General features: G+C 40.0%; 1 protein-coding gene across 1 annotated transcript in view; it reads right to left on the bottom strand.

Moving 5' to 3' along the window:
* Nucleotides 1-20,155, bottom strand: part of PRKAR2A (protein kinase cAMP-dependent type II regulatory subunit alpha) — a 66,330-nt gene extending 46,175 nt beyond the window's left edge. Inside the window, exon 1 of the mRNA XM_010969215.3 lies at nucleotides 19,598-20,155. Coding sequence (XP_010967517.2) covers nucleotides 19,598-19,853 — 256 coding nt within the window. The 5' untranslated portion in view covers nucleotides 19,854-20,155. The remainder of the gene's footprint in view (nucleotides 1-19,597) is intronic.
* Between the last annotated feature and the right edge of the window lie 5,184 nt (nucleotides 20,156-25,339).

Here is a 25,339-nt window from a genome sequence, read left to right as displayed (position 1 = left end):
CAGGATATGAGGAAAATGGTTTAAGTTTCAAGTCTCCAGTTTTAAAGCCTTTGATACTCAGAAATGCTGGAATTTTCTGTGAGAGATTGAGGTCAGCTTTAACATATATATATATATTCCACTTAAGATTTTTGTTTCTTTTGAAAGCACTAGCATTTAGAGGTGTTAAGCTACTCAAAAACTGGAAGATTCTTAATCCTCCAAGTACATAAATGTTGCAATTTAGAAGAGGGAAGAAGTCATTTTCCATTCCCATATGCACTAATTACTCCATAAATATTAACACACCCTGCAGCTAAGAGGTACCATCTAACACAGACTTTGCTGTCTCAGCTGTACTCTGGCCTGATGCAAAGGTGTGAAGAGGTGGGTGTATCTTCTTTCACATGCTAGTCATACAGGTAGGCACCTACTCCCACACCCAAGGCATCCTTTCCAACAGAAATGAGCCTGTTAAGAAAACGGAAAGTCAAAGATCTAAGCCTATGAAATTCTTTGTACAAGGAATATCTGCCATATTTTCAAATGACAAAAATTTTAGTCTGTCATTTTACAATATAGGTCATTTACTCTTAATATGTGATAAGACTTTGAAGAACAAGTGAATGACTTAAGATTTGAAGTCAAAAGATAGATTTGCATTCCAGCTTCAGAATTTAACCTCTCCAAGCCTTCGGTATTCTCACAAATTCAATGAAGGTAATATCATTGACCACAAATGACCCAAGGAGGAACTCAATGGCTCTATGTATGATGGTGCTGTGACTATAATGAGAGGGATATCATAGTTTTGCTTTATATTTTTTCAAAATTATGTATCTTTAAAATTTAGATTGGAGCTCAGTTTCACGTTTTTTCATAGTTGCTATCTCACCCTATGTATCTTGTTCAAACATTTTTTGTTAGATTCAATTTCTTGAGTCTCACTATGCATATTATGCCAAGCATTCTAAATGCATTATCAAATATAATTGTCACAATAATCCTATTACCATCCCATTTTGTAACTGAGGAGACTGAGACTCAGAACTGTCCTCAAGTATAAGGTCACACAGCTAGGAGGTGGTCAAGCCAGAATTTGACTCATCTAAATTTGACAACTCAGGAAAAGCAAAGCTGAGAGTAAATACAATGCTCATTTCATACTTTGGGGAAAAAAATGCCCACCATTACTTAATTATGAACCATAGCAATACACTGTATATTCAAATTTCCCAGCTTTCTCCTGTGGACATGACATGTTGCTTGATTGCTTGTTGCTGCCCCCACCAGATGAAAAGCTCCTACACTCTTGCCCTCCTCTGTACCCCAGTGCCCAGCAGAGTAAACATGTCCAACTAAAGCATAAATGCAGGGAGAGACTAAAGGCTGCAACAATATTTACTCACAAGTGAGTCTACCTGCCCTTCTACGGTACCACTCAATACCCTTTCCTCCTTCTAGCTACATCCTTCAGGAGTGGACTCTCCCAAATCTCAAGTCCTTGTGAGGCTTCACACCCAACCCTGGTCCCCCACTTCCAACTTGGCCATAGGAAAGGGCACAAGATTCAAGCTAGGCAAGTCACAGTGTTCCCACTGCCCCAGCACAATAACTTGTTCCAGAATGGGAACCTGACCCAAGTCAAGCCAAGCGAGGTCCTTCCCTAGAATATTCCAGACTGAGGGCAGAAGAAGAGTTCATTCTTTTGACTGGATTAGGAAATGCTACAGGCACTGGGGAGTCAATGAAGGATCTTCTGCAAGTGGGTAACAGGGTCACATATGCATCTTGGAAAGATGACTCCAGTAATAGCATCACCAAGGAAATAAGACACAGAGGAGGAGACCAATAATGGGCCCACTACTCTAGTCTTGACAAGAGATCAGAAGGGCCTGAACCAAGACAATGGTAATAGAAACAGAGAAAAGAGAACATTTGGGGATTGCCTTTTGTTTCACCAGAAATATTAGCCTAAAAGGAAAAACCTGTTTCCCTGAACCCCCTGTGGAGAGATGACCAACGTGAACACTTTACTCATACAATAAGTACTTACTGAGTGTCCAGTGTCACTTTACTTACTAGTGGTGTGACCTTGAATAAGTTATTTAACCTCTACATCTCAATTTCCTCATCTAAAAAACCAGTATAATAATAGTACCTTCCTTACAGGGTTGCTGCTTTGCAGGAAAAAAAACCTTTGAACTGGTTGATAAAAGACAAGTTGTAGTTCACTTCAGACAAACAAGGGGGGAGGACAGCATTCTAGGCAGAAGGGAAGGTATATGTAATGAAGAAACATGAAAAATGAGCTTGACTCAAGACCTTTGCACTTTATAGACTCACACTCCCACTAAATGCCAACTGGAATTCCAGCTCCATGGGCTGGATCTGAAACTCAGCTGGTCCAGAATGGAGCCAGTCACCTTCTCCGTAGCCCCTGCTCCTCCAGGCTCCCTACCTCAAGAGCAGCATCAACCCATCAGTTTAAATTATTCCCTGTGATGTCTTAAACATAGGGACTATAACAGTAAGTCAAGGGTGGACTGTTTAGTCTAATGTAACCTACGCCTCACAGGAAGAGACAGAACACCTCCCAGGACCCCCAAAACAGGACCTGACTGTGGCAAGGTCAAAAGTAGGGAGTAGGGGAGACGGGGTGGCACAGAGCATTGCCTACCCAGGGGCAGAAATTCCAGCTCTGGGAACACAAATGGTCCAGGCCCTGAAGAATCATTCTCTGCTATAGAAAGAGTAAAGATAAATTTTGCATCAGGCTTTCCCAGAGCTAGGGAAACAACTTCTCCTGCCTACCTCCAACCCTCTTTGGCCACTGCTATTTCGATAGTTCTAATCCTGTGCTTTTTAATCAAAGTTCTTATTGATAATCCAGATTCCTAAAGATTTGTGTGTGTGTGTGTGTGTGTGTGTGTGGCAGGTTCCCTGGTTTTCGGGGATATGAGTTCAGAATCAGTAGAAAAGGTTGCCCAGTCAACTAAAGTTATTATACCAGACACTAAGGTATATAGCATATAACATCTTTAATTTTCCCCACCTTTGAAAAGCAGTCAATAGAGAACAAACTGATGGTTACTGGGGGTTAAAGGGAGTGGGGAGGGATAAACTGGGAATTCAAAAATTGTACCTCTTGGGGAATGATGGAAATGTTAACTATCTTGATTGTGGTAGTGGTTTCATTGGTGTATACTTCTATCAAAATTCATCAAAGTATACATCTGAAATATGTGTAGTTTACAGTACAGGAACCATATTACAATAAAGGTGCTTAAAAAAAGTAGTCAAGAATTTCCCTTTTTAAGAATGAAAATGCTGAAAGTCTGTGCTATGACAGAGCAAGGATATAAACCTAGGTCTACTTAATTCCTGTATAAGTCAGTTTCCAATGATTTTAATTAACATGAGTCCGTTGTCAAGGGACTAATCATATGGGTGCATTTAAATCTGCTTTCTGGACCTGAAAAACGGAGAAACACATCTTAGAAGTTGTGACTCAACTCAAGGAAAATATTTCTTTTTATAACATTCCTGATAGCTCCTAACACTAACTCTTTCATTTGGTTCAGTTCAGACCCTAATCACCATTCACTTGTATCAACACAACGGATTCCAATGGAGTCTCCTAGCATCCATTCTCACACTGGTTTGGACCAGTTCTCCACACTGCTCGCCTAGGGTACAAACATGATAACGCCTCTCTCTTTTATAAAGCTTTTTAATGGGTCCCCAATCCACAGCAACATTTCCCAAAGTGTGTGGTTACAGAACTATTTTAAACTGATAGAATGTCAGTTGGCACTCACGATACCTACTGAATGCTTGGATTAGAGCAGAGAGAAAAAAATGGCCTCAGTGACTGATTTAAAAAAAAAAAACTTAAACTTTGTAACCAAACAAAAAACAGATTAGAAAAATTAAGCCATTTTCATTTTATTACAAACAAAATTTCATGGTATAATTAGAACACAAGCCACAAGCCACAGACTAGTATGTAATTAAATGGGTATCACACACCATGATAGTATATTTGAATCATGCAATAAGATACAGACCCAAGTCACATGTGTGTTTATGATGCCCCAGGATTCTTAACTTTTAGAATTATACAAATTTCTTCCTTTTATACTTTAAAAATATATTTTAGAAGAAAAATTACCCGACTGTTGCTTTTCTTAAGTCCTGTAACATCTATTTCATTGGCACTCTTCAGTTTAAGAAGGTGCACAAACTATTTCATAGCTGTTGATGTGTTTTCCATTAGAAGGCACATAAGGCTGATTGGTCTCTCATTTATGATGCTGATGTTCATGTTGATCATTGCCTAGGCTAAATCCATTAATTCACTGGGGTTGCAAATGGCATCGTTCTAATTCTATCATTCCTTCTTCATGCACAAGCTAGAGAAACTTTCCCTCATTAACTCTTAGGTTACTCTGTAGAATAGTTTGTTCAGGAAAGGCAGGATAAATGCTTGAGTCTTTCCTTTTATTTGCGTGTTTTCAGAATAATAAGTTGGTTCTCTAGCATCCTCCAAAGATGAACAATGAAGTCTTTTTTAAAAATCAGTATAAGGATTCTCAAGGTTTAACTATATTTGGTGTTTTAGTCCATTGCCGTTTTGTTCTTATTTGATGCTCCTGTTATGCTACCTTTGGATTATGGGAACCTCTTCAGGTTTCTCCAAATTCCTTTTGACATGATCTTAGCAGTCTTTTATGATGTCCTTGACTTCTGGTAGATTTTCCAATCTTGTTACATGTTTAGCTCCAGAACAGGAATTAGCAATTTCTTCAAGGAACACTGTTTCTTTTTAGATAAAAATGGCAGAGAACACAATTTGCATGGTAGGGGTATTCATTGTTCCTGAAGTTAGTCAGTATTTCCAATTTAAACAGAACCATAATGCTTTTACTCAACCTAATGTATATTCTTTCTTCAATGCCAGCAAATCCCAGTATTCAATAGCATAATTACTCATTTTCTTTATCCCATAATGCCCACACAACAGTCTCGGAATCATAAGACAAGCAGTATGATTTCTGAAAACTGAGATTTTTTAAGTTCTTGTTATTTTTAGAATATACCTCACTAGAATATCCAATTAAAGTCATTTGAAATAGTTCTTTATGTGGTGCTTTGCAAAAGTACTGCCCTAATACATACATCCAGCCAGTAAACACAATCACTTATTCTGAAATAACCACTGCCACTCACAACAACCTGTCTCCATGCACACTAGTACGCTGGCCATCTCTCTGTTCCTTAAGTACCCATCTCCAACCCAGCCTCAATGTCCTGTCAGAGAAGACAGCTCCATTCCAAGAGCTGAGCACTCCATCTCTATCACAGCACACAAAAATTCCATGTGTCTACTACATCACATTAAAAGCTCCTAGTAGGAATAAGGACTTTCCTGCCACCATTTACCTTGTACAGACCTTGTCGTACATAGACACTAAATGTAAATGGACTGAATGAATGATTTCCTATTACCAGGCTGGAAAGGACTAAAAGCCGTATCTCCTTTCTTGGGTATATCATTTCATCAACTCATATCTGGCTACCAATTTAAGCAGAATTATAACAGGAATATAAAACTATTTGATACCAACTGGTATATTCAGTACAATTCTGATGCTGACCACCCAGAATAGCATCAGACTCCATGGTTAAAGGATATGATCCCCAACAAGACTGCCCTTACTTCAGTTGCCAGCTGCACTTTGGGGGTCCCCAGGTCACCAACATATCTGACCAACTGGCTACAAATTCAGAGGTTCCCACAACTCCTCAGGTTTGATTTGGTAAAACAACTCACAGAACTTTAGAAAGTGCTATACTTAAAATGACAGTTTTATTATAAAAGATACAAATCAGGGCTAGCCAAATAAAGAAACACATAAGGCAAGGCCTGGAAGGGATCTGAATACAGAGTTTCCATGCCCTCTCCTCACAGCATCAACCTTGCAGCATATAAATATATTCAACAACCAGGAAGCGCCACCAAATTTTGGTGTTCAGAATTTTTATTTCATTCCACAGGTATGATTGACTGAATCACGGGCCACAAGATTAAACTCAGTCTCCAGCTCCCTACCTTTTCCCTGAGGTCAGACTGGTTCAAAGCCACAATCTTCTAGTTACATGGTTGGTCTTTCTAGGTGACCAGGCCCCATCTTGAATCATCTCATTAATATAAACTGAGGTGTGATCCAAAGAGGCTTATGAATAACAAAAACACTACTATCACTTGGAAAAGTCTAAGAGTTTTAGCTCTGTGCCAAGAATCTGGGACAAGGCCAGATACATTCTTCATTATGCAACAAACTGTGAAAATTCCCTTGCCAACTTACAAAAATAAAGACAAACATTAAAAAAAAAAAAGATATGCAAGACCACTCATTTTAGGGGCACTAAATCCCATTTTCACCTATTAGCACTTCAGACATGACTCATCTACTAGACTTACACACCATTTCTAAAATTTGGTATACATTAAATTTAACCATACTCTGAGAATTATCTATGGATTGCTAGGGAAAAATCCCTGGAGCATTGCCAACCAGATGGGGCTTCTCTTTCGTGAGCTGAGAAACCAACCCATTAGTTAAGCATTGGATACTTGGCCTGGTAATGGCAAAACAAATCACCTGCCCTGTTAATGATCATGGAATCACCAAACAAAAAAGCCTCAATAATCTTTCCCAAAAGAGCCATCAAGAACATAACAAAAAGTGATAAATATATCTATTTACAGCATGAAGCAAATTCTCCTCTAATCATAATTTTACTTTTAAAAAAATAGTGGATGCCTCAAAAGACAAGTGTTTAGTTATAACACTGTAAACTGAACAATAATTCTCCAGGCACCAGTTTACCCAAAAAATCTTTATCCAAATTTATACATCATTAGCCACTGTCTTCACACACAATATCTTGTGGGTATCACATTTTAAAAACTGTTGCTAACAAATTCCCAGGCAGATATCAGGGCTTGAACTAAGAAAAACTGAAGCTGTCTATTTTTGGACCTTAAGCTCATTTAAGTGGAACTTCAAATGAAAAAGAAATAATACAAGCTAAAAGTTTTAGCTACCAGTCTGAAACTGCCTACCTTTTTAAAAAAAATTCCAATGAGTTGTACACTAAATTTTACACTAAACAAGAAAAAATACATGAGAAAAACACACTGTGAAGATACAATATGCAAGAATAGTCCTAGGAAGCAAAGAAAAACAAAAGAAAGAAAGAAAGAAAAAGAAAAAAGGAAAACAAAACAGAAAAAAAAAATAGTCCTCAGAGACCACGTTTTTATATTTTTTATTTGAAGTATAACTGACTTACAACATTATATTAGTTTCAGGTGTACAACATGGTAATTTGGTATTTTTATACATTACAAAATGATCACCACAATAAATCTAGTTACCATCTGTCACCATAAAAAATTATTGCAATATTACTATCTTCCCTATGCTGTACATTACAGCCCTATGACTGACTTATTTTATTACTAGAAGACTGTATACCTTAATATCCCTCACCTATTTCACCCAGTTCCTGATTTAACCCTCTCTAGCAACCATCAGTTTGTTCTCTGTATCTATGATTCTGTTTCTGTTTAATTTTTTAATTTTTAAAATTTATTTTTATTTTTTCTAGGGGAGGAGATAATTAGGTTTATTTACTGACTTATTATTTAAGTGGAGGTACTGGGGATTGAACCGAGGACTTTGTGCATGCTAGGCAGGCACTCTACCACTGAGCTATCCCCTCCCCAGTTTCTGTTTTAATATGTTTGTTCACTTGTTTTGCTTTTTAGACTCCACATGTATGTGAAATCATGCAGTATTTGTCTTTCTCTGACTTATTTCATTCAGCATAATACCCTCTAGGTCCATCCATGTTGTCATAAATGGCAAGATTTCATCCTCTTTTTTAGCTAATATTCCATTTAAGTATATATCACATTTTCTTTATCCATTGACCTACCAGTGGGCAATTAGGTTGCCTCCTTATCTTGTTATTGTAAACAATGTTGCAATGATCATAGGGATGCATTTATCTTTTTGAATCAGTGTTTTCGTTTTCTTTGGAAAAAATACCCAAAAGTGGAACTGCTGGATTTTATGGTAGCTCTATTTTTAATTTCTTGAGAAACCTCCATACTGTTTTCCATAATGTCTGCACAAATTTACATTTCCACCAACAGAACACGAGGGTTCCTCTTCTCCACATCCAGGCCAACACTTGTTATTTGTTGTCTTTTCTTTTGGACTCTATGGGGACTTTTGCGTTTCCACTCAAATTTTAGAATTATGTGTTCTCATTCTGTGAAAAATACCATTGGTATTTTGATACGGATTGCACTGAATCTGTAGATTGCCTTGGGTAGTGTAGTCATTTTAACAATATTAATTCTTCCAATCCATGCACACAATATATCTTTCTATTTGTTTGTGTCATCTTCAATTTCTTTCATCAGTGTCTTATAGTTTTCCAAGTACAGGTCTTTTACCTCCTAGGTTAGATTTATTTCTTTTGATGCAATGGTAAATGGGATTGTTTTCTTAATTTCTCTTTCTGATAGTTCATTGTTAGTGTATAGAAACACTATACAGATTTCTGTATATTAATTTTGTATTTTGCAACTTTAGTGAATTCATTGATGAGTTCTAATAGGTTTTTGGTGGCATCTTTTGGGTTTTCTCTATATAGTATCATATCATCTGCAAACAGTGACAGTTTTACTTCTTCCTTTCCAATTTCAATTCCTTTTATTTCTTCTTGTCTGATTGGTGTGGCTAGAACTTCCAACAGTTTGAATAGAAGTGGTGAGAGTGAGCACTCTTGTCTTGCTCCTGATCTTAGAAGAAATGCTTTCAGCTTTTCACCACTGAGTATGATGCTGACTGTAGGTTTGTCATAAATGGCTTTTATTATGTGGAGAGACACCACTCTTTTGGACAAAACTGAAAATATTTTAACAGTAAGTATCAAAAGCAGAGCTGAAGAAAAAGTAGGAAATCTTCTACATTCTCAATTAAATATCTCCATCAAAAAACCAATCCAAAGATAATTCAATCACTTAACTGTTGATTTTAAATTATCTATCTCCAGAAACCACAATATAAAAATTTAAGTGATTCAATCATTATTACAATTACTTTCCATATTTTTATCATAGTGACATCTTTAAATTTCTTTCATTTATTTTGAGAGAGTAACTAAGAAGTTTATAAGAGCAACAAATAAAAAATTTCAACAAATAAAATCACCCAGAAATAGCTTATTATCTTTCATCAGATACTGAAGAGTTTTCAGACTTAAAATAGTTACCAATAAAAGCTGCCTTTCCTTCACTTTTAGGTAAAAGATTTTTTTAATGGAAAAGTTCATATTTTTTAAAAAGAAATCTCCCTAAACAGTCTAAATTATAGAAACCTTTAAAAACACATTTGGTTCTTTTTCACATATCTATGGCATTCAAAATGGCAAATAGAAAAGCTAGAAAAAAATCAGTAACCTCTTTCAAAGAAATCATGTTTCCTTAGCTTACATATTCATCTCTATGAGATTCAAGCAAGTAAAAGACAAGGCCTTTCATCAAGGGCACAAAGAAGTAAAACCTTGAACTACCCTTTAAATAATGGCTAAGACAAATAATACTCCTCTCCAGTTTCTGTATATGAGATGTTCCTACTTTTTCTCTCCGTCCTAATTCCGCCACTCATTCTAGAACCTTGCTCCATCAGCTGCTACCTCTTCAACGGCTCCCTTCTCTCTGCTTGTGAACATGCTAACGGTGACTCCAACCTAGTAAAACAAAACCAAAGACCTTCCCTCACACCCATATCTCTCCTTCAAGCTACCATGAGTCCTTTCTTCACTACTTCAAAATGTACTCCCCATCCTTCTCTAAATTTTCTACAGCCCTCATCTCACACACACACCCCAACTCCCTGAACCACTGGCACCTGACTTCTTCCACCACAAGCCCACTGGAACCTCTATCCCTGAGAATTACAACTGGGTCCAACCACTTCAACACTGACCTTAACCAATTTGACCTCTCCACCCCTTCCAACACCACTGACCAACCAGTTCCTTCGTTAGCTCCCATCTCTGTGCTCCCACAGTGTACTCTATATCTGTTTCTAAAATCAGCTCCTCATTCATAATTTCACTCATTTACTCAACAAGATCTTTTTAAGTACCCTCTATAGGCCAGTATGCTAAGTACTGGCGACAAAGCAAAGAGAAAGAAAATATCCCATCCTCCTAGAGTTTCTATCCCAGTAAGAGAGAAACAGAAAAACAAGTAAGAATTCTAGATCATTAACAGAGCTCTAATGTAACCACCTGGGGTACTACTGAACCCCAACAACAGAGGGACCCATTCTAGGCAGGGCAAGATTGGAAAACCCTTTCTGAAGCTGAGGCCTAAAGGAAGAAGAGGCGCCAGCTGGTCAGAGCCTGGGGAGAAAGATTCAGGAGCGGCCAATAGTAATCACAGGCCACTTAGGGAGAGAAAGAGCCTGGCAAGTGTAGAAACAAGCTTAGCAGACAAGGAGGAGTAGGGCTAAAGAGAGAAGGCAGAGAGAAAAATACAGAACATATCTTGCAGGATTGTGTAGACCACAGATGATATGTGGATTTCACTTACAATGAAAGGATTTGAGCCGAAGAGTAATATGACATGATCTCCACTTTTTAAAAATCTCGCCGGCTACTGGGTGGAGAATGGACTGGAGAGGGCAAGGCATGTGAGACAAGAAACTTCTATGGTTGTCTAAGGAAAAGAAGAGAGCTAGGGTAGTGACAGAGAAAAAGCAGACTGGGTATGAAACCCAAAGCACAGCAACAAAATAAAAAAATAGATAAACTGGACTTTCTCAAAATTTAAAATTTGTGTACTTCAAGAATTTAAAAAGACAACTCACACAATGGAAGAAAATATTTGCAAATCATGTATCAGGTAAGCAACTAGTATCCAAATATATAAAGAACTCTTACATTTCAACTACAAAAAGACAAATAACCCAATTAAAAAACAAACTAAGGGCCTGAAGAGATACTTCTCCAAAGAAGATATACCAACGGACAACAAGCACATGAAGTGATGTTCAACATTATCAGTCATTACGGAAATGCAAATCAAAACCACACTAAGATACTACTTCACACCCACTAGGACAGTCATAATCAAAAAGATGAGTGTGGGCAAGGACATGAAGAAACTGAAATCTAAGTACACTGGCAAGAAGATAAAATGGTTGAGCCACTATGGAAAACAGCTTGGCATCTCCTCAAAAAGCTAAACATAGAATTGCCATACGACCCCACAATTCCACTCTGAAGTATATACCACAATAGCCAAAAGATGGAAATGGCCCAAATGTCCATTAACTGTAATGGATAAACAAATTGTCTTATATACATACAATAGCAATATTATTCAGCAATGCAAAGGATGAAGTACTGATACATGCTACAACATAGATGAACCTTGAAAATATTATGCCAAGTGAAACGAGCCAGACACAAAAGATCGCATTTTGTATGATTCTATTTATATGAAATGACCAGAATAAGCAATTCCATGTATGCAGAATGCAGATTGGTGGCTGCCAGGGATGGGGGCGGGGTGAGGGGAATGGGGAGAAACTATTTAGTGAGAGTTCTCACTTTGGAGTGATGGAAATATTTTAAAATTAGATAGAGTTGCTGCACAACACTGTCAATGTACTAAATGTTACTAAATTGTTCACTTTAAAATGGTGAATTTTATGTTACACGAATTTCACTCAATGACAAATTTTTAAAGACAATAACAAGTGTTAGAGAGGATGTGGAGAAACTGGAACCCTCATACATTCCTGGTAGAAATGTAAAACTGTGCAGTCACTCTGGAAAAGAATCTGACAGTTCCTCAAAATATTAAACATAGAATTATCATACAACACAGCAGTTCTACTCCTAGATACATACAGTAGATATTTCCTCAAGAGCAAAATTTTGGGGATGTAATGTACATCATAGTGACTATAGTTAGCAATACTGTACTGTATATTTGAAAATTGCTTGAAGAATAAATCTTAAAAGTTCTCATCACAAGAAAAAAACTCCTTTGAGGTGATGAATATTAACTAAACTTACTGTGGTAATCATTTCACAGCATATACATATATGAAATTGTTATGTCACATACTGCAAACTAATACAATGTTATATGTCAATTATATCTCAATAAAGCTGAGAAAAAAGCTTGCATAAAATTTCATACACAAATGTTCACAGTAGCAAAAACTTGCTAGTATGAACTTTTTTATACAAATGGCTACTTTTCAATAACTGGTAATTTATTAAAATAGTTGATTTAAGCATCTGCAATGATGACTTCAACCTTGATTCCTGGCTCAGCACTGATGAAACTAATCTATTTCATAATCTCAGAAGGACTGTGAAAGTCAGTAACTTGACTGTGGATCCTTGTTTGAAAAAGATCCCAAGTTTTAGTACCTTTACCACAAGGAGTTTTTCTTAAGTAGTATGTTAATTTACAAAATGCAATTATGATAACAAAATACTAGCCAACTAAATCCAGCAGCATATTAAAAGGATTATACCTCACATCACAACCAAGTGGAATCTATCCCAAAATGCAAGGTGGGTTCAACATACAAAAATCAATTAATGTAATAAGCCACATTAATAGAATGAAAGGGAAAAAATTCACAAGATGATCTTAACTGATGCAGAAAAAGCAGCTGACAAAATCCAACACTCTTGTAATAAAAACACTCAACAAACTAGGAGTTAAAGAGAATTTCCTCAACATGGTAAGAGCATTTATGAAAAGCACACAATTAACATCTTACTTAATGGTAGAAGACTGAAAACTTTCTGCCTAGATCAGTAACAAGACAAGGATGCCTGCTTTAGTCATCTTTATTCAGCATAGTACCGGAAGTCCTACAGAGCAATTAGGCAAGGTAAATAAAAGGCATTAAAATTGAAAAGGAACAAATAAAATTATTTACAAATTACACAATCTTATATACAGAAAGTTCTAAAGAATCCACAAGTTGCAGGGTACAAGATCAACACAAAAAAATCAGTCGTAGTTGTATACATTCACAATCAACAATCTGAAGATGGAATTTTTAAAAAACAGGCCCTTTTGCAGAAGTGGAAAAGCTAATCCTAAAATTCATATGGAATTGCAAGGAGTCCCAAAAACCCAAAACAATCTTGAAAAAGAACAAAATAGTGGTGATGGTTATACAAAATAATGAATGTACTCAATGTCCCTCAATTGTATACTTTAAAATGGTAACAGAGTAAATTTTACATATATTCTACCACAATAAAAAATTCATTGTGACATCTATGCAGAGAAATTTTTAAATGTGTACAGCCTTTTCTGTAAAAAATGAGTAAGGCAAAAAAAAAAAGGCAATTCAGGCATGAAATAATATGAACAGTATAGTAAGTCAAATCCTATTTATTATGTGATCTTGGGTAATCTCTAGGCCTCAATTTCCTCATCTATGAAATGGAGATAATTACAATTCCTACCTTAAAAGACAGGAAGGATTCAATTAGATAATGGAAATAAACCACTGAACACTGAGACTAATACAGAATAAGGGCTTAATAAATGCCAGCTGTCCTAACTGCAAAACTGTATTTATGGTTACAATTATGCAAAACGTATGCTCCTGATGTGAAGGTGGTCTCAGCTGATGTTTCCTGATCTAGTTGATGGGATACGCAGGCTATCTGTCCACTTTATAATAATTAAGCTGCACATTTACGATTTGTGCACCTTTTTGCATGTATACTTCAAAATAAGTTTACTTAACTGAAAAAGAAAGGTGATTGCACAACATTGTTAATGTACTTAATGCCACTGAACTGTACACTTAAAAATGGTTAAAAGGTAAATTTTACATTATGTATATTTTACCATAATTTTTCAAAGGGGGGGAGGTGATTTTGGTAATGGTGTAGAGAATAGATGGGGTGGAGGAGAAATGAGTGGAAGAGCTACAGATGCTCAACTGCAACCAGTTAAGAAGCAATAAAAAAGTAACTCAAGGCAAGGCTAGTGTGAAAGGAGAAAATGGGAGATCAAAATGAGAGAGAGAGGTTCAATCTACTATATATAAAATAGATAAACAAGGTCCTAATGTATAGCACAAGGAACTACATTCAATATCTTGTAATAGCCTATGATGAAAAAGGATATGTATGTGTAACTGAATCACTATGCTGCACATTAGAATCTAACACAACATTGTAAATCAACTATACTTCAATTAAAAAAACAATAATGATAAAACGAGAGAGAGAAAAAGCGACTGATTTTTGGGTTTCTTAAGAAATTAAAGGAAACAGCAGTCTGACAAGTAAGTTAATGACATCAGTTTTAGGCATCATGAGTTTGAGACGAATGAGAGATGAGCAGCTGGGAAGATGAGCATAAATAGGTGTGTGCCTTAGCAGAGCAAGTTTTGAACTGTAGTTCTGATTTTAAAGGTTCAAGTTGAAGGAAGTAAAAAATGCTTAGGAAGATAATTTCTCACTGAGGGAGAAATGGTAACAAACTAAATTCTTGGGATCATCAAAAAGCATTTAAAGGGCAGAGAGGATGCCAAGTGGTGGATGAAGGCCCAAGGGAATGAAGACACAAATGCCAAGGAAGGAGAGAGTTTCAAAGGGGTTGGCTCAACAGTGCCAAAATCCTGCTGAGAGATCCAGATATGTGAACTGCAGGAATATTATTATTAAGCAACTTCCAAAAAAGTTCAGCTAATTCAATTTGGACCAACTCATGCAATTTGCACCAATTCATGCAATGTGGGACAAATATCCTAAGGAATCCACTAAAAACTATAGATCTAATTAACAAGCTCAGCAAGGATGCAAGACACAAGATCAGTATTTTAAAAATTAAATGTATTTCTATACACTTGCAATGAGCAATCTGAAAATGAAATTAAGGAAACAATTCTCTTTACAATCACATCAAAGAAATAAATCACTCAGGAATAAATTTAATAAAAGAAATGCAAAACCTATACTCTGAAAACTATAAAACACTGTTCTTTAATTTAGTAATTACAGAAGATCTAAATAAATGGAAAGACATCCCATATTCATAGGTCAGAGGACTTAACATTGTTAGGAGGCTATACTCTCCAAATTAATCTACAAAGTCAATGCAATTCCAATCAAAATCCCAGTTGGCATCTTTATAGAAATTGACAAGCTAATCCTAAAATTCATATAGAAATGCAAAGGAAATGTAAATAGCCAAAACAATTTTCAAAAAGAACAAAGTTGGAGAATTCATACTTCATTCCAAAACTACTACAAATCTACAGGAATCAAACAGTGTAGTAGTGGCATATGGACAGATACACAGATGAATGGAATAGAATTGAGAGTCCAAAAGAGACTCTCACATTTACAATCAATTCATTTTCAACAATAGTACCAAAAGAATTAAACAGTGAAATAAGTCTTTTTAATAAGTGGTGCTGGAACAACTAGATATTCACATGTAAGAGAATGAAGTACCACACTTCTTAAACAAAAAGAAAAAAGTACCATGACTTAAATGTAAGAGCTAAAACTACAAAAAAAAAAAAAAAAAAAACAACACCTCTTAGAAGAAAACATAGAGGTTAATCTTCATGACCTTGGATTTGGCAATGGTTTCTTAAATATGACACTTAAGCACAAACAACAAAAGAAAATGATACCTTGGACTTCATCAAAATTAAAAACTTTTGTGCTTAAAAGACAATATCAAAAAAGTGAAACGATAACCCATTAAATGAGAGAAAATAAAGTCATATAGCTGATAAAGGACTTGTTTAGAATTTACAAAGAACTCTTACAACTCAATAATAAATACATAAACCAATTTAAAAATGGGCAAAGGACTTGAACAGACATTTCTCCAAAGATACACAAACAACCCACAAACACATGGAAAGATGCTCAATATCATTAGTGAACTACAAAGCAAAACTACAGTGAGGTATTACTTTCTACCCACTAGGTTGACTATAAAAAAAGATAATAAGTGTTGACAAGGACGTGGAGGAACCAGAACCCTCAATACACTGATGGTTAGAATGTAAAATGATGCAGCCACTTTTGGAAAACAGTCTGGCAGCTTCTCAAAAGATTAAATATAAGAGTCACCATACGTTGCAACAATTCTAGTCCTAGGTACATACCAAAGATAAAGGTAATGTCCACACAAAAACTTGTACACATGAATGTTCACAGAAGCATTATTCATAATAGTCAAAAAGTGGAAACAACCTAAATGTCCATCAACTTTTGAATGGATAAAAAAATGTGGTAGATCCATACAATGGAACAGAATTCAGCAATAAAAAGGAGTAAGTACTAATAAATGCTATAATATTGATGAACTTTGAAAACATTAGGCTAAGTGAAAAGAAGCTAGAAGCAAAAAACCCACATATTTTATGATTCCACTTATATAAAATGGCCAGGATAAGCAAATCCACAGAGACAGAAAGCACATAAGTGGTTGCCTGGGACTGAGTGGAATGGGGGTATCAGCAGTTGATGGTTAAAGTACATGGGGTTTCTTTCTGGGGTGATGAAAATGTTCTAAAATTGATTATGGTGATGGTTGCACATATACGTAAATATACTAAAACTACTCAATTATATACTTTAAATGGGTAAATTCTATGGTACATGAATTATATCTCCATACAGTTATTACCAAACAAAAAATGCTAGGAGACCCACAAGTATAAATGTTTTATGGTAATTACAGAAGTGAATCAAGTCTGGATGTCAATTTATTGTTCTTAAGAGGATGTACTTAGAGTATCTTATTAATAAGTGTGAACTCTTCAGGCTTTCCCAAGAATTAAATACTCATTAAATACTTCACACTTGGTGTGCTGTTTGACACCAAAACTGTTATTAAAACAAATCAATAACAGTTAATAAAGTTTTTGAGTGTTTCTAATAGCATACAATTTTATAAACTGAATTGGTGGTTAGGACCTTACTAAACAAAGTCTCTTTGATACATACAGCTCTAACACTACATATTCTATTTTTAATTTTAGGTACTATAGGCTTATTATCCTAATGTTCCTAATCACTGGATATGCAATGTTATTTCTTTTCTTGTCTTTTTTAAAATTGTGGTAACATATACATAAAAGTTATTTTAACCATTTCAATGTACAATTCATGGCATTACGTACATTCACAGTGTTGTGCAACTATCACCCCCGATCCAATTTCAGAACTTTGTCATCCTCCCAAACAGAAACTCTGCCCCCATTAAACAGTAACTCCCCACCATCCACTCTCCCAGCCCCTTGTAAGCTCTACTCTACTTTCTATCTCTATAAATGTGCCCATTCTAGGTTCCTCATATAAGTGGAATCATAAAAGTATTTGTCCTTTTGTGTCCTAGCATACTGCACTAGGATAATATTGTCAAGGTTCATCCACGTTATTAGAATTTTTTTCCTTTTTAAGGATAGTGTTCCATTGTATGTGTATACTACATTTTGTTTATCCATTCATCGTCAATGGGACACTCAGGGTTGTTTCTGTCTTTTAGCTATACAGAATAATGCTGCAATGAACACTGGCATACAAGTATCTGACTCTCTGCTTTCAATTCTTTTGGCTTTATACATAGCAGTGGAATTGCTTGATCACATGGTAATTTTATGTTTAACTTTTTGAGGAACCACCAAACTGTTTTCCACAGCAGCCAGATCATTTTATATATTCACCAGCGATGAGCAAGGGTTCCAACTCCTCTAAATCCTCACTAACACTTTCTATTTTCTGAATTTTTTTTTCACAATAGCCATCCTAATGGGTGTGAAGTGGTATCTCACTGTGTGCAGTGTATTTTTAGTCTATTATCTGTAAATGCAAGTTCACCTTGTGTTGATTTCTATAATTATACATAACACAGCCACTTAAGAGATATAAAAATATTTAAATACCAATAAAACAATGCACAGGGTTATAAAGACTGAAGTCAACTCAATTTTGAAAAAGATATTAAAGATGACAAAGAATGAAGACATAACACAAAACTTGCACAAAACTTGTAAATTCCATTTTACTTACCCCAGACTAACTGCTAAAATACTAATGCTTTGTGTAAATAAAAATTGTCACAAAGCAGGTTACAGCTTTGTGATTTATAGTTATGACAGTGGAACAAATGTAGGACTCACTCCTGAAATAAAGCTTTTAAAAACACATTTATCCCTGAAAGATTGTTATCACTATCCCCATTTTAAAGATAAGTAAATCTGAAATCAAACAGGTTCCACAAGTTGGCTTAGACCACAAAGCAAATCTGTGGCAGAGATCTGAAAATACTTCTCATTTCCAGGGTTAAGGTGAAAAAACCCGTAATTTAATGTACATTAAGTCAAGGGAAACAGGGAAGAGCAATTTCCATTCTTAGCAAGAATAAACTTAAGGAAGTTGTCCAGATCGCTGAAGCTTACAACTTCCAACAGCAATCACCAATAATTAACTCCTTACCAGCCTGACTTAAATGTGGATTCAACTCAGAACTAGGTGGTTTGTTTTGCTTTGTTTTGTCTTCAGTATGATCTAATAACACTAAGTCTCTTTGTCTCTTGAATGTTTTTATTGTTTTGTTAAATTTTGGCTGTACAAAAGTAGGGTAATTCTATTGTGAAATTGACAAAGCCTATGTTTAAGCAACTAAGGAAAACGGAATTGCTTTTTGAAAACCTCGCTTAAATCAGATGTAGAAAGTGTTACTATCTTTTTTCCTGCACCCCATTAGCTAAAAAACACAGTTGTTTCTCCTCACCAAATCTGATCCAATCATTTAGCCAAATTAAATAAATATGTATACATATATATATATATTCATTCCCAGGATGCATATGTTAAGAAATGAATATTCAAGTGTCAAGGGTGAAATGCTGGGATTTGATTGAAAATACCTCAGCAAAGAAGAAAAAAAAAGGTATCGCTTAAATATTTATGACAGATATTTCAACTGTGGGATGTGGGCGATGGCATACGGGGGTTCACTTCACCTTTTCTCTCGATTTTTGTCTGTGCTTAAAGTTTTTCACAATAACTTTTCACAAAATGAATTATTTCCAAAGTTACCGTCCTGGTTACGAAATACGAGTCAGTAGATGTGAATGCTCTTCTCTTCGGAACGAAACTGGGCGAAGGGTCTCCAGCAGAGGCGAGACGCCGGCGGGCTCCACGCCCCTCGGGCTCCGCGCCACCACGCGGGCCAAAAGCGCGCACGTTTCCCTCACGGCTGAATCTGACAATACGCTCGATGCGCTCCAGGGCTCGCAGGACCGCGGAGCTCAGTTTGGAAGTGGCGCACGCGGGGCTCACGCCGGGTGCTCGCGGAATCCCGCAAACTCGCTCGAGGGCTCCAGGTCCTGGCCCAGGGTTGCTGGCCTGGGCCCCCGCAGCCCCCTCTGGACCTTTAGAGACCCCCGGCACCGCTCCCTCCGCCCCCCCACCGCGAACCTCGGCCCAGCCCGCCGCCTACCGTCCAAGTCCTCGTCGTCCTCCGACTCGCTGTCCGCGACCGCGTCGGCGACAAGGCCAGGGCTGGGCTCTTCTAGACCCTGGGAGCCGGAAGGAGGGGCGGCGGGCGGGGTGGAGGCTTGGGAGCGGGCCTCGCGCAGGCGGGTGAAGTAGTCCACCGCGAAGTCGACGAGGTCGGGCGGCTGCTGCCGCAGCACCTCCACGGTGTAGCCCTGCAGCAGCTCCGTGAGCCCGGGCGGGATCTGGATGTGGCTCATGCCGGCGGTGGCCGCGAGGACAGGCGGGTCCTGGCCGCCGGCGGCCACTGCCTGGGCACTCCCTCACGCCGGCCTCTCGCCCGGCGCCCGCGAGGTCTCCTCAAGCGCGACCCGGGTCGGGCCTCCCTCGCGCCGCGCCGCCCTTTTGCCGGGTGTGCGTTTCTGGGCCGCACCACCCTACGCTACTCCGGCCGGCCTGATGCCGCCGCCGCTGTCACTGGGCAGCCGCCGCCACCGCGGGCACCGACGAGCGGTCGAGCGGGACGGGCGGGGCGGGAGCCCGGGTTGTGACGCACGGGGCCGCGGGCGTGCGCGCCCCCGCCGAGCGCCGGCCCTCAGTGCGCGTGCGCCAGTGGGCCGCCAGACTGGCTGCCCAAGGTAGCACTGGGTCAAGGCGCTGGAAAGAGCGGTCTACCCGCGAAGGGGAGTCGTTAGTCCCTCTCACCTTTCATTTCTTCTTTGAACACATTCTAAGATCCTCCTGTTTGCTAGCACTTACTAGATGCCAGGGACACAACCAAAAGCCAGAAGGACTACACATTACCATCTCAGTGTGGTTCCGGCTATGGTGGAGAGCAAGAGGGCCCACTTTAGGGATGACATTCAAGCTGACTCCGAGGCCTGAGCGGCATCCGACCACAGGAGGATCTAGAGGAAAGCCATCTGGGCATAGAGGACAGCAAGAGCAAAGGCCTGATAAAGACAGAACCACCCTGGAAGCTGGGCAGAATGGTGGCATGACCATAGGATCCTCAAAAGTCTGGCAGGATGTCTGAGAGATGTAAAAGGGGGAAGGCCTTGTAGATAGTAGGAGTTTCAATGATATAGTAATTTGGTAGCCACAGGCAGACAAATAAGCCTGGAAGAGCTCAAACATGTTCCTTGAGAAAAGGGAGTAAGGTTCAGAACAAGAACGACCACTGTGTTTGTTTCTCCTCTTGAGCATCCTCATCAGGACTCCCAGGACTAGGTCTGCACGCTCCTTCTCTCCCCACACTCTGCCCTGGGCCCTGGGCCAGCACTGCTTAATGGAGTTGAGCAGACCACAGGCAATGTTATCCTTTGCCCCTGGGGAGGGGACAAAGGTAAAGTGGAGAGGCCATGCTATTTCCCAAGGTGCCCCTTCACCCACACCAGATTGGAAGGGGATAGAAAAAGGTGGAAACCTTCCAAGGATGTCAATGCCACAGACTGGGCGCTGACCAAAGGCCCAGTGGGCATAGAACAGAGTCATCCCTCTCTTTGCTGGACTCAGCCGGAAAGTGACTAGATGTAGCCTTGGGAACCTGAAATGCATTTGGGGTGGTTAAACACCACCTGGTAATTACTCAGTATTAATTAAAATCCTCACTAGGACCTCTTGTATTGGCTTGGCACACACCCAGGAGCTCTGTGCTGCTGGGAATTGTGCTCAGCGCTCTAGGCCAGGCAGGCTTGTAATTCCGAAGTGTCTCCCTGGACAAGTTTCTTGACTCCTTGGAAGAGTACTGGGCCATCAATTTTGTGAGGGGAGGGCTAGTTTCCAGCTTGTTCCCTGCTAAGTCCTTACTGCATACTTTTGAAGAAGATTTACTGAATAAATGAACAAATGAATGATAAATTTCCACACAGCAAGAAAAGCCTGTGAAACTGCTCTCCTGACTTCAGTCTCAAAACTAGGATCCTTTGTTTCAAAGCTGCGCTTCTGATCTCACAATATGAAGACTTTACTAAGGACAGGTAGTGAGGGGCTGGGGATCAGGGTTCCTCTACTCTTTTCTGCTATTTGGTAGACTGACCCTTCCAAGTGTTCCAGGAGTCAGCCCATACCCAGGAAACTGGGGTGAGATTCCCACTGCCACACCTGGAATCTGACCTGCTTCAAGCAATCCTACCACTAACCCTTTGGAAATGTCTTTCATTTCCAAACTTCCCAAGTTGCATAACTTCACTTCCCAGTTTGCCCATTTCTCCCCTGTATGTTTTAAAGGTGGACAGGCACCTGTACAGTTAGGACTCCGACTTCAATTACAAAATAGGGTAGAGGGAGGCTACTCCAGGGCTGACAACAGAGTAGGGCGCAGCATCTCCCAGCCACTCCAAGGAACCCGTCAGTCTCTGCCAGAAACAGGCTAGTCCTCCTGGCTTGTTCTCAGATGCCCCACAGCTTGACCATCCATCCATATAGCACACATGGCATTCAATGACATCCCTGGACCTGAAGAGAATGAGGGCCACAGAAAGCAGGGACCCCATAGCTGCTCCTCATCTGTCTCCACAGACCAGCCTCAGAGTAAGGATGGAAATCCTGTCTCTAGGCCCAACTTGACTTCCATCCCCTTGCACCTGGTCCCTAGAGTAGGGATCCATCTCTGCCCCTTCTGGGAAACCCTTCAGTAGCAAGGGGAGTCCCAAGGGCCTACATGAATGCCCAGTTGAGCTGGCAAAAGAATAGGGCCCTGGAGCAAGAGAATATAAGGGGCCTGAGTCCCACATCTTCTACCTTTACCCTCCTAATACTGCCTTCATTCAAGCCTGTCCAGCTGCACCACTGGGAGTTACCATGGCAACCAAACCCATAGGCAGCCAGTAACTGGGAAACAGCTGCCAACAGCAAATGATGGTGGGTAGAAAAGGTCAAGAGCAGAGACCCTCAAAAGCAAGAGAAATACAGAGACCATGGTAGAGAAAAGGAGGCCCCAGAGCCCTGACAGGTATTCAGCCCCAACCTCCTACTCACTACCCAGCATATAGTCATCATTGTGCACAGACTACCACATCACCAACCTCAGACAGACACAGACACAATGGGGCCAGTTCTCAGAAGTGCTTACAACTATGGATGCCAAGTAACACAGGTAGGTCACATGTTTAACCTGACAGCAGTGGGTCTGATGAAAATGAACACGGGTAGGATACCAACTGCTATTTCTAATGAAACAGTAGATTTCATGTACTCTTGACAGGTTTATTATTTAAAAGGTTTTTTTTTCTCTCTTTCCAGAAGAAGGTACATACCCAAACTCCCCCAGATTCCTCTAGAGGACAGCCTGCTCCTAGCCCAGACCCCCTCATTCACACCTTCTGCCCTCTGATACCCTCTACCTACTGTGACGGACTCAGCCCTAACAGGAATACTTCCCTCTTCTCTGCCCAAAGAGGCCACTGTTCTAAGCCACTCCAGTCCCCTACCCATCTCCTGAGAACTGTTGGTCACTTAACCACCTCTACATGCCAGCCTCCTGGTCCAGTTCTCCCAGCATATTTAGTATCTACCACCATCAGTTTCTATTTTGCCTTAGAAGTGTTCATGAGCCTCTGCTGGACAGAAAGGGTTGGGGAAGTGGGCTATGTTTCATCTACCCTCACCCAAGCTTCCATAATGCCTCCCCCATGAGGCCACTGTTTTTGGTCCAGTTATTTTAACGAGCGTTCATGCTCAAGAGAGCAGTTAATTCCCAGGCTGCCTGTTTCTATACCTGCGAGCCACCCGCTCCCCAGGACACTGTCCTGAGAAAGTGTCAGTCTCTGTAGTGGACCTAGGGTCTGCCTCTGAGACAGCTCAGGGCAAGGACAGAACCTGGGAAGCAAGGGAGAGCCTGGCTGGAGAGCCACAGGCCTGCATGCTGAGTAGAGCAGAGAAAGCAGAAAAGGGAGCCCTCGGGAGTACTTGGCTCTGGGGCCTTTCCAGTGCCTGTTGGGACTCTGTGTGCTGCCCCTGGCCTAACTCACCGGCCAGTTGCCTGGGCTCTGACCCCACAGTAGACAGGCCTCTTGGAGCTTGGGTCAAGCAGTCCCAGGACAACCTCTGATAGCATCACAAGCTTTTCTTCAGGCCTGTGGACACCCAGACACCACTTTATTATCCACACTTTATGATCAACTTGCTAATGATCTTGGCTGGTCAGTTTATGGTATCTGAGCCTTGGCTTCTACATCTGAAAGTAGGGGTAAAAATCCCTACTCATTAAAAACTGAGTTACATGGGGATAAAGCAATGAGAATGAACCCATGAAGAGGTTAGAAAGGGCATAAGGGGTTCTAGCCTCAAAAGAACTGTGGGGAAAGAACTATGGGTAGAGATGCTATGACCTTACAGCAGAAATGGCACTACCATTGCTTCTAATAGGCTGAGGTTGCAACAGCCGGCCCTCTGTTCTTCACCTCTGACCCAGTTATACTCTTCTTTGTTCTTGGGTGAGGCTGTTATCACCAGCTGGTTGTTTTAACAATCACTGGTTTCTACTTACAACTGCCCATGACAGAGAAATTGCTTGGGAGGGCCCCAATATCTCCTGCACCCTTACCCCCATCAGAGAGAGAAAAGATATATCAGGAACAGGTGGCATTTCAAAGTGCATCATAAACAGGAAGTGCCAGCCAGGAGGGAATAACTCACCATCTGCTCTGCTCCGATCAGAAATATGGCTCCGCAGACTTCCCTATTTGACTTAACATCTATTGAACACTCAAGGGAGTAAAAGTATCTATCACCACTAACATCAAGGAACCAAAACATTCCATTTTAAAATAGAAACTGTTTCAAAGGGCAAATCATCCAGAAGCAGAGACTGTAAAAATGATCCTGAGCCATGGGAATGGTTGGCATTTGGCTAGAATACAAATATACTTAAAGGGGCTGTAGGCAAAGGCCGAGGCTTCAGGACTGTCCCAAGGACGGGAGGTGCCAAGAAGAGCTTCAAGAGCCACAGATGTGGCCACCTCCTAATCAGTGAGAGATTAAGCAAAGATACCCTGCAGCATGAGAGGAGGCAAGCATAACACTGAAGTAATCTTCCCAGGCAGAGGGCACACAATTTTCATCCCTAAAACTGTTATTTTATTTTTTCACTTGACCATCATCCAGAAATATCTTCCCAAGAATAAAGCCTCCTTCCTTCAACCCCTAAATTTTCAGCTTCCAGCCAGGTTGGCCACACCCACTCCCAGATAAGGGTGGGTCCCTTCCCCTTTCACCCATTTACAACAAGTGATGGCGCTAAAGCCAAAGTCCAGGGATCTCTGTGCAGCGACAATGAGGCGGGAAGTGCCAGCGGAACTGACTGTGACTGCCAGTTGAGACAATGCCAGAGAAGCCGAGCTCTGATAGCCTCTCCCTCCACCAGACAAGACAGACTAGCTTGTGAATCTCCATTTCTCCCTCACCTCTGGCAGCATCTGCACATCATCGTCAGCCTGATTAGTAATGCTAAGCTGGTGACATCGGATCACACAGTGACCCCAAAGTCCATATGAAAACTCAGGATTGCTTTTGGCCTCTAAGAACAATTGACTCTCCATCTGTTAATTGAGACACTCATGGCTGAGGGTAGAGAGGTAAAAGAATGAAGCGGTGGGCTGCAAGCTGGGCCTTGGCAGGGCCTGCATGCCAGGCTTGCAGTCAAGTTGCCCCATCCTACCCCACCCCACCCTCAAGCAGCTGGGGCTGGGGCAGTCAAGGAAGGCTGGGCTGGCCAAAACTTCCTGCTATTTCTCCTGTTGGAGCC

The sequence above is a fragment of the Camelus bactrianus genome, chromosome 17 (assembly GCF_048773025.1).
Source record: "Camelus bactrianus isolate YW-2024 breed Bactrian camel chromosome 17, ASM4877302v1, whole genome shotgun sequence".
Classification (NCBI taxonomy): domain Eukaryota; kingdom Metazoa; phylum Chordata; class Mammalia; order Artiodactyla; family Camelidae; genus Camelus; species Camelus bactrianus.
The sequence above is the reverse complement of the archived record's forward strand: the minus strand, read 5'-3'. Positions and strand labels throughout refer to the sequence as shown.